This window comes from Manacus vitellinus, unplaced genomic scaffold (assembly GCF_001715985.3).
Source record: "Manacus vitellinus isolate BGI_N305 unplaced genomic scaffold, ASM171598v3 scaffold_28_pilon, whole genome shotgun sequence".
Classification (NCBI taxonomy): domain Eukaryota; kingdom Metazoa; phylum Chordata; class Aves; order Passeriformes; family Pipridae; genus Manacus; species Manacus vitellinus.
Window position 1 is genome coordinate 9,869,222 of NW_021940122.1, and position 10,522 is coordinate 9,879,743.

The 10,522-nt window shown below is 45.9% G+C and overlaps 1 protein-coding gene across 1 annotated transcript; it reads left to right on the forward strand.

The window, feature by feature from the left end:
* The first annotated feature begins 232 nt into the window (after positions 1 to 232).
* Positions 233 to 4,334, forward strand: LOC103762648 (T-cell surface glycoprotein CD4). The gene is made up of 8 exons (XM_018074501.2): positions 233 to 395; positions 479 to 622; positions 858 to 1,130; positions 1,581 to 1,943; positions 2,057 to 2,299; positions 2,388 to 2,506; positions 2,743 to 2,810; positions 4,007 to 4,334. Exons 1-8 carry the CDS (start codon positions 233 to 235, stop codon positions 4,020 to 4,022), a joined length of 1,389 nt encoding a protein of 462 aa, XP_017929990.1. The 3' UTR covers positions 4,023 to 4,334.
* Positions 4,335 to 10,522: the final 6,188 nt, after the last annotated feature.

Here is a 10,522-nt window from a genome sequence, read left to right on the forward strand (position 1 = left end):
ATGGGAGGGAAGCTATGGAGCTGAAAACAAAAGAGATTAATTGATCGATCGATTGATGAGATAAAGGAGTAAAACGTTCAGAAATTGAGGACAATCTTCCCAGTGTCTGTGAAAGGGAGAAGAAATATCTACATCTTTCTGGAGGGATGGGAAGTGTTCACTGAGACACCTTTCAGAAAGTGAATGTATGCCTGTTTTTGGTGGGTATTGACTTTCAGGTCTGATCTCCAGTATGGCTCAGCAAATTGAACAACAGATTGGGATCGCAGGACAGGAGGTGACCCTGCCCTGCAGAGGCATTCCTTCTGACTCCAGCTTATCCCCTCACACAGTTGTGACCTGGATGTACTCCGATACTGTTATATGGCGTATGGAAAATAATAACCACTGGAGAAGTAAGGCTTCCAATTCATCACCCCGTTTTCCCAGATATGGCTGAGAAACCTCTTCCCTCCTAACCAAGCCTATTTTTTAAAAGGACCAGGTGCCGTTAGTGACCAATTTCAAGTCACGAGCACAAATAAAGAGCTGAAGGTGCGGAACCTTGTGCTCTCCAACGCTGGCATTTACACCTGTAAATATGGCTCTAACAAAGCCCGTACCTCACTGCATGTCTTCAAGTGTGAGTGATTAGAGGGCTTTTATCCACAAGGGGGGAGGGGGCCATAGAGCTCAGGGAAAAACCTCTGTGGGGATTCTTTATCCAGCTTCTATTTCTTCTGGCTTGGGCTATCATAGTTCATTTATCTTCCATCTCCAGGGTGCAAAGATTTCATATTCTCTTTGCTGTGACACTTGTGTCCCTCTCTCACAAGAAGAGGAGTTGTCTTACTGGCTGAGCTTTTTTCTTTTTACAGTGACAGTGTCTTTGGATGGGCACTTTCTGCAAAATGAAGTCCCTGAGCTGACTTTAATGCACAATTCACCTGATCCTAAACCTGCTCTCAGCATCACATTGTTTAACAGTAACAATAACATAGTAACACCAGAAACAGAAAACAAATCCCCTGAAAAACACATATTGAATTTGAAGAAACTGGAAGCTACGGACAGCGGGACCTGGGTGTGTAATGTCCATTCAGACTCTTCGCTGATTAATCAGAACATCTCCTTTGTTGTGAAGGTATTAGGTATGTGACAACAAAAATGCAACTTGCACAGGCTTGGGAACCAGTGTTCCCTCCAGCTCATGAGCTGAGCTTTTACTTTCCAGCATCCCAAGTGCTGGTGCTCCAGTGTTGATTTCCCAGGGCTTTCAACAGTGCAGCTTAGGGATCACTTTACTGCCTGAGCTATGTTCCACACTTGTGCCCATTTTCCTCTCCAGGCACAGTGAGGAGAAGGTTCTCCTCTCCTTGAGATCTCTTCTTCTTAGTACTGGTGTGTTTGGGAGCTTTAGCTCTTTCTACCGTCTTATTCTCAGACACTAACTGTTTAAGCTTCCTGGGGGATGTTGTGGCTTTTCTCCAAGTCCTCTTTCAACTGAGCACAGCATGCCTCTCTCTAGATCAAAGGTAAACAGGGAGAAGCGTAACCATGGCTTTTCCTGCCTCTGTATTCCTCATCTCCTCTGAATTCAGGTTTTCAGAATCCAGATATGGAAAGAAAGTATGCAACTGCTGACAGCACTGTCATCTTGTCATGGCATCTGAACTTCCAGAAGATAAAATGGAATAAAGGTTTCACAGGACAAGTGAACTGGAAACAACAGGAAAGTGCAAAAGCTCATGAACTGCTTGATTTCAACGTCACAGCACTAGGAGAGCAGCACGAGACCAGAAAAAGCAGCCACCCTCTGTTTGAGATACCTGAAAGAACACCTAAAACTACCATACAAGTGAAACTCCCCAAAGTCCATTTCAACCATTCTGGGCAGTACCAGTGCCAGTTGGCATACAAAGGAAGACACGTGCAGAGCAACATAGAGCTGGTTGTGATGAAAGGTGAGAGGAAGAGAAGTAGGTCAATAGATGAGAAGAAACCTGGAAGCCACAAGAGCACAGGGGGACCCATCTTCCCATTCTCTCACTCACATGTTGTTTTCTTGCCTTTACAGTCTCAGCTAACCCTGTTGGGCCACTCTCCAGAGGGGTCAAGATGACCCTGATCTGTGAGGTCTCTGGTCCACTCCCACCCAAAGCCCACTTGCGCTGGGAACGTGTGAACGGGACTCAGATGGACATCAAGAACTCAAAGCAGCATGAAGTAAAGTTGGAGGTGAACATCAGTGCTGCAGGGCTGTGGAGCTGTCACCTCATAGAAGACAATGACAGAAAGATCAGCCTTCATTACCACGTGGGTATGGAAATTAGCATCACATCCCTGCCTCAACCCTAAAGCTTTAAAATTCTCTGGTTTTGCCTTTAAATATTTTTCTTCCTCCACAGAGGAAGCTCCTGTTTGGATTAACTATGTGGTAACTGGAGCAAGTATTGGAGGCAGTGTACTGGTGTTTGCCCTTGTGTGTCTGTGCATCATCAGTGGTATAAGCTGGCAGCGGAGAAGGGTGAGTGCCCTGGTCCATGTGAAAGTTGAAGAGACTACTGTCTCTCCAAACTAGAGGAGTCAGATTTCCTGTCTGGGCATGGGGTAGAACAGATAAAGGGTCAATCCTTAGACTCAAAGCAAATGGTTAGAGGTGGGCAGTCTGCAGATTTCAGATGGCACTTTATTACCACTTAAGAGGAAAGCATTTGAAGCATAAAAATATCCAATTGTTCTTTATCCCTTCTCTCCTGGCAGCAACGGGCAAAAAGGATGGCACAAGCAAGACAATACTTGCTGGAAAACAAGACGTGTCAGTGTCAACAGTAAGTGGCAATGAGGGCACCCAGAATGGGCAAATAGTGTTTTCAAGACAGAGTAGCCTGATGGTTGAGTGAAATTGAGCTTGAGCCTCCTTGGTGAAGCAACACAGCTGCATTTCAGCATTTTCAGTTCTTACTGATGTAAAATCCTACCTAAGATTTATGAGATATGTTTAATGAACTTCCTGTTATATCCCAAACCCATGGCAGCACCGTGCTGGGAAACTTTTGAGCAGAGAGGTTTCACTTGAATTTTCTTCCTGTTGAGAGATGTTAACCAAAACCAAGCAGGTGCTCCAAAGTCCTTTGATAGGTTCCACAGTGAATCTGGCATCTGGAGGTGGAAAGGACACAACCAAACACAAGGATGAAACACAAATTTTAAAACCCCATGATGTCCATAATGTAATTCCATCTCTGCTAGTGCAGTGCTGGACTGCAGTCGGTGAAAATTGCCAATAACCTTCCAGGAGTAATGAAAGAGAAGAAAAAATCATGGAACACTGTGATTCCTACCCTTTCCTAAAGGCATTGGGTGATGTGAAATACACCATCATGTCCTGACCATTTTCATCAGAGCAAGGATTTCTCAGCAGAGAAGGAGCCCTCTTAAAGACCTTCCAGGTCTTTAAGCTTATATGGTATCAGGCATCAGAAGCAGGTGTTGGAAACACTGACAGCCATTCTGTCACTGGAAGAGGAGAGCTAAGGACAGTAGAAATGATTGCATGAACAAGTTCAATTAATGTATGGGTACATCACTGGACTTCTGCTTATTTGACACTGGCAAACTGATAGTTTCATCTGATTTTTTTCACTGTCACTGAGAATTCAGTGAAAATGTCTATTGGCAAATACCACATCACACCTGGGATGTACATGTGGTGAAGGGTATAATACGTCAAAGAATTCACCTTGTTTTCACCTACCTTTTATCAAGGTTAAAAAAAATCCCCATAAAAAGAGGACAAAGCCCATAGAGATACATCAAAACCCAGATAAATCTGTGCAGTACAAGTGCTGATACAGTTGTTCTTTAACTCTCTTTGCCAAGCAAGCAGCTCAGTGTAACCGAAACCTAAATTGCAGCCATGTGAATGCTCAAGTAACTGTCTGCATCCTCAGCTACAGAGGCAGGCAGGCATTCTCTATGCAAAAAAAGTGGGGGGTAGAACTAACATAATAGTTTTCTCTTGCAGCTGGCTAAAAAAGTAATATTGCAGCACTGAAGTCAGAAGGACTGATGAAGCCTCTGCCTGTACTGAAACACCTGGCAGCCCATAGTGCTCCATGAATCCATCTCTCTTTCTCCTGTTTTAATGTAATTCTTTATTCCTCCATCATTCTCCCAGTCTAATGCCATGAAGGGATGCAATCTGGCTAGAAGCCAATGGACAGGACAAGAAACCTTGAAGGGTTACGACTGATCCACAGTTGTATAATGAGAGACATTGAATAGAAGAGATACATATATACAGATATATAATATGCTTGTATTTTGTTCATGCACTTAATTTGACCTTCTCGTGGAACCAATTTTATGTGCTTCTTTTATCTGCCTGAGCGACAATAAATTACTTTGGGCTTGGGAGTTATTTTTTGCAAGCTGGACTACATTTTTTCTGAGGCACTCTTGTCTGGTTCAAATTCACATTTTTCCTGCTAGGATGTGGAATGCTGATTCTCACTATCTTCCACCTCCCTGGCGGTCACGAGCCTTCCTTAATGCAACAGCTCTCTGCTCTATCTGAAACCTGTCCATACTCATTTGCCTTTCCCGGACAGCCTGAGCCCTACACTATCCCACATATCCATCCCTGAGCTTGTAGCTTTCGCCTCTCCCACCACAAACCAACAAACAAGTGAAAACAGCACAAGCAGTGGGATAATTAAGAATTAGTTTTATTGGGAGGGTGGTTCAGCACACCAGTAGCTTCTGGAAGTCAGAGCCTGAAGAAATTTTGAATATTGATCGGGAAGGTAGGTTTGGAATGAGGGTGAGAAAGTAATTTCCTAGGAGAACAAACCAGCCTTGGACTGAGTAATCCCACAGAGTACAGAGAACAGATGCTTCTGAGAAAGACACTGGAAATGCCTTCTCACCAAAATGACCCTGTTTTTGTTCAAAGAGATGAGAAGAGGGAGTGAAAAGCCCAGGAAATTTAAGATGGAACTAAAAGCATGTTGCAGAGATGACAGAACGTCCTGAAAGAAAAAATGCTGTTCAAATATATACACAGAAGTCTTGTGTTTATAGAAGTTATTCTACTGTCTGCTAGTGGCAGGTCAAAAAGGCCTTGAGGTCCTACAGATGTCACTGGCCGCAGTCCAGGTTTGTTCATCTGTGCTGGGCTTATCTGGGGAGAGGCGCAGAGAGGCACTGGGCTATGGGAAGGGTTTCCTGTGGCAAAGACTTCCCCGTGGGATGCTCAGTGCTGGAGGAGGGGTTTTCTCTGAGGCAGTCACACCAGCATCATGCTGTTACTGACAGAGAAGAAGCAGGTGGCAACAACAGCAGAGACAACATCTGTGAGTCGGGGGAAATCTTCCTCCCCACAACCCCATTTCTGCCCTGGAGTGGAGATGCAGCCCCAGACAGCTGTGGCAGCAGGTGTGGGCCAACACTGGTGTCATGCCGGCTCTTCCACCATCATCTTCACACAAACAGGAGTGATGAAGGCCCACGCTAATGCCATTTTCTTTCTCATAGATTGTGCTTATGTGCACAAGACTATGTTAATTTTGGAAAAGCTCTGGTCCATATCCTGGTGCATGCAGTTGCTCCTCCTATTGCTGTCCCCCTCGCTGAACTGCCAGCATAACTTAGGAGCCAGTTGCAGCCCATCAATCTGCTAAACAAGGCATCATCATGGCTTAAGGACAGGCCCATTTGGGGAGCTGTATAAGGGAAAATCAGCGCAGCGTCAGTGGTGGTCAATATAATGGTCATGACAAACTGCTTGGCATAGTCCCCTCAACAAAAAACAACCTCTGTTCCTGCAGTCCAGATCCTTCGCCTTAAATAACTGCTCAAGTACCCAAGCCAGCTCTTTTTTTCACTCACACAGGTGTCTGTAGCAAAGGGATTATCCTGTATCATCTGATACCTGGGTGGGACAAATCACACTGGGTGAGCATCCATTGGGAGCTCCTCCAGCACTGCAGCCATCTCCAGCAGTTCAGGTGCTCACTTGGGGTCCTGGCAGCTGAACCAACCATCCCCGTGCCAAAAAACGCCAGCTTTGATCTTTTCAGTCGGAGAATCAGCCTGACAATAAAAGACTAAACTAATAGGGCTTACCTGGCCTCCAGCACAAAGTTCATCAAACCTGGCCTGGCCAGGATGAAACACCTGGGTAGCAGAGAATGCTGGCACTGGTGGTTCAGAGAGCACAGAGGTGCCTGAGCTGCCTGACAGTGCTGCCCCCAGCTGTAAAAGCCAGGAGGCAGCCTCAGTCCTCCTCTCTTCCAAGGGCTGGAAGAGGCACACTGAGTCCCCACAAGTGACCAAAGGTTGTGTCCCCATTCACAGCTGGGACCCACCTGCAATGAATGCTCTGTCTCACACCGCTGCCACGGATGCAGAAGATCCCTCCATCTGTTTCCAGGTGGCCTGGTTAGTGTGACAGCAGATGGGATGGTGCCTTTGGGATGCCCATAAGCGCACAGCCACATCCACAGATACACAGCTTCCAGTTCTCCCATCTGGATTAGAGCAACAAAAATGACAGGCCTTCCTCAACACTGCACAGTTTCTCAGTAGCTCTCCTGATCTCAACAGTTGTGACCCTGCCCTACTCTACTTGAAATTCACCTATAAGCACAAACCACTGCAGGCTCCAATCTTATAAATCTCCTTTTTTGGCAGCTCTCCTGTCTGTGTCTTTTCACATGATGACCTTCTTTGTTCCCTAGATGCACAGACCGCCCTGATTGAGAGAAAAGTCATTCACAGAGTGAGTCCTAGATGGGCTTTCTTTTCCATCCGAGTGCAATACTGAAAGCTTCAGTGTGGGCTTCAAGGCAGTACAGAGCTAGAAATTCAAGTCAGATAAGAACAAGCTTGCACAAAATGTGTCGATGTAGATGAGTCTCCAGTTGGAGTGGACTGTGGTTACATCTTGCCCAGGCCAGGGCTTTACAGGCTTTCTTCCATGTACCCTGGTCCTCCTTCTCAGGAGACACTGAGGACTTCTCCTTTTACTAGGTGTGACAAGGATATATCTACACTATGCAATGTAATAATACCTCTGCATGATGCAAACCACAGCGATAATACAACTCTGCAAAGCAGCAAACACAATGACAGACATGTTTTGTCATGCGCCAACAGCTCATCAGAGTAGCCCCAAGATGATGGCAGGACGCAGAAAGGCATACATGGCAATACTTACAAAATGACAACAGCAGCAAGAGCTCTGAGTACTGGTGAGGAAACAAGACAGAAAGCACGAGTTTGGGAAAAATATGAGAAATGCTGTTTTTCCCTACCATGTCCATCTTTCTGGTACTATTATTCCCCATGCTTCTGGGCTGGAGAAGGGAAAAAGCACATGCTTCAGCCTTTTGAACACACCTCCAATGCACGGTCCTCTGTCAGGACCCACAGACCTGCTTGCTCCAGTGGAGGGAGGGGTTTGGACACAAGGATTTAGCGCCCTGTCCAGTTCTGCTGATCTAGAAACATGTGGGCTGAAATAACCCTGGCCCACAGCACTACCTCCCCAAGCCCCTCCTGCTTCCCTGTTTATTTCTGCCCTTTGAGTGCAACGTGAGGCAGTGATTTGGTGGATGCTGTCAGCCCGGATCTGCCGAGGCAATCCATGTGACTCATGCTCCCCGCAGGCTCTGCAGCAAAGCACTCGCATCCCTCAGCCTTCAGAGCCAAATGACCCTGTGTGCTTCTTTGTATGTTCCCAAGGTCTACAAGGGAGAAATCTGTGCACTTCAGCCTCTTCTAACTCCTTTTTATTTTGGAGGGGTGCAGAAGGAGAGGGAGAGAACAGTACTCAGCATCCACTTGAAAGGCTTATTAGCCTAATGAAGCGCTACAGAGAAAGAGTAGCCTCCATCCACCCTTCTCAAAGGTAAGGGTAGAGCTGGAGTACCAGACCCTTCCAGGATGCTCAACTCTGGACTGGTTCCTTTCTGAGAGTATTCCCAAGTGTGTGTTTACTAGGAGGGAGCCCAGGGTTCATTAGTGCACTCACCTCTGAGCAACACCTCCAAACCACAGCCTGTGCCTCACACATGTCAGCATCCTTCCCTGGCATCCCCTCTGAAGAAGCCTTTGGCTCTCCTCCTGTTCATTTGCTAGCCAGCTTGGCCAAGTCTTAGAGGTGCTTCCAGATTTGGAGAATTACAGCAGAATTAGGAACAGAGGTGGTGACAGAGATTGGCTTGCTGTCAAGGAATCAAAAGGGAAGAAAGGAGAAACCCCAGACCCTCAATGCTTCGGCACCAGCTGGCTCGTGTCAAGGTCCTGTTTCAGACTCCAGTGCTGGGAAGTCCCTCCTCTGAGCTTGTCTGTGTGCTGTGTGGAGATGAGGTTCTGAAGGTGAACAGCAGTAACAGTGATGCTGGCTGTGTGGGGACCATGGCACTGGAGAGGCCAGCACGGCACCTGAAACAATTAGGGGAGCCAGAGAGCATCCCTGGCAGGGGCCAGCTGCATCCAGCATGTCAGCAGTGCTCCTGAAAGGCCAGTCTATTTTTTAATTAAGAAACAATTGTTCTGGTCTTGAGAAACCTCAAACATACCTAAAGAAGCTAGAGGAACAGGTGGTAAAATGAAAATTGCAATTCAGTGTTACAAATTTAAAGCAAAGAAATCATTTCAGCTCCTACCAGACTTCATAGGTTTCCAGATTAATGATTCAAGAGCTCCTAATTATCTTCGTGTATGCGAACAAACAAGTAAGTGTTCAGTAATTTGAGAAAGAAGCATAATTTAATTCTGAAATGACATTTTTACATCCTTTACAGGCTGGAATTCTGCTGGAATACAGACTGCACTGAGCTATCAGTGATGCCACACGGGCAGGAGGGATGAAAAAAGGGTCAGTAACACTCAGAAGAGAAGAACACACAAAGCATTACAACAGGTGGGTAGTGGGGTCCGGGGATGCAAGAGGATATATACACCTCTGTAAAATGGCATGCATCATAACAATCATATATTTGATAAGCCTACCCTGGTAATTCTTTTTCTCAAGGAAAATATCATACACAAACATTTCTGTATGTGACAGAGGCTAAAAAAATATCCTTTAGAAGGTGTCCAGCTGTGTAAGGAAAAACATTCAGTGGTAAACAGGCATCCACAAGTTCGAATCCCAGATTTTACATTGCAAGCTCTTAATATTTGTGTGTAGCTCATGACCAGCGCTAGTCATCCGTCCCCTAATGTGAGCTATTATCAGTTGCCCATTATGCAGATGAAATATCCGAGAAATTTCACTAAATCTTTCCGTACAGTGCTAGAAATAGAACCTAGAGGTTTGGATATGACAAATCTACATTGCAGTCACTGTCACTGAAGCAAAATGGTAACATATCTGCTTGGCTGGATTCTTTTTAGCCATTAGCCACACCCTGCCCAGAGAGCCAGAAAAGATGCCAGGAAACCTGCTTGCAAGCACGCTAGCTGTAGCCTCACAGGAGGCTGTATAAACCGTGTTGGGGCTCTGAGGATGGATTTAATTGCATCCATGATCTGTGAGAAACATATGAAACCTCCCATGGTCACTATCAAAGTCCTGAGTAAGAGCTGCAAACCATCAAAACCCCATGAAGTGCATTTGGCTGTCTCAATGCTTCTGGTTTTAGGATTCTGCTGTTTCTTGGTTAATGAGCCCTGTTCCTTTAAGAATCCAAGACACCTCTGGGAAGAGCATTTCTCTGGACCTGCAGAGCTTCTGTCCAGAAATAACTGATCTTTATGCAGTGAACTTTTCCAGAAAACATTTCATACCCTGACACTGTAATAGTGGTGTTTCTTCAGGCCTGGATGTCTTAGACTATTTTAGTGAGCTACGGAGACTTCAGACAGCAGATCGCTGGTCGGAGTACAGACTGACTCTGTGGGAATTAAAAATCGCTCCCACTCTGTGACTCCTTCTGAGAGATGAGTCGGTGGGGGTGTCTTATTTTCTACCCTAGACTTCCTAGATACACAGGCAACCCTGCACCACGGGGCTTCAGGACTTCCAGATCATCATCCACATTCCACATCAGTGCTCCTTTGCATGTGCATTGTCAATATGCAGCACATCCACAGTTGCAACCCATCTCTTATGCAAACCAGTAAAACCAGGTGTCTGGAAATCCTAGGCAAATAAAGGGAGTCTTTGAAATCCATTTAGATGAGATGGATGGATGGACAAGCATCTGCTTAGGAGTGTGACAGCCCTGGGGTAAAAGCTCTTCTTCCCACAGAGTTCGTTCCACTTCACAGTAAATCTTCAATTTTGTGCTTTCATTCAAACTAATAACCCAGACACATTTCCAAACACAAGAAGCCCCCCTGAGATACGAGGATCTGTCCCCATGCAGCTCTGCTCACCAATCTCTGTCAGGTGTAGCCCAGTCATCCAGCTGCAGGATGTCCCTACTTGAGCAGAGCCGAGGCAGGCAGACAGTGCAGAAAGTGCTAGAAGCTTGGTTTGCTGAGAACAAGAGGATTTATTCACCCACGCAGGCAGGCTAACAACTTA

Bases quoted from the DNA above. Each gene is read 5' to 3' on its own strand.
- LOC103762648 (XM_018074501.2), top strand. From the start codon at position 233: ATGGCTCAGCAAATTGAACAACAGATTGGGATCGCAGGACAGGAGGTG. The intron at 1,131-1,580 runs GTATGTGACAAC...CTCTGAATTCAG, and splicing joins CTTTGTTGTGAAGGTATTAG to GTTTTCAGAATCCAGATATG. The intron at 2,300-2,387 runs GTATGGAAATTA...CTTCCTCCACAG, and splicing joins CAGCCTTCATTACCACGTGG to AGGAAGCTCCTGTTTGGATT.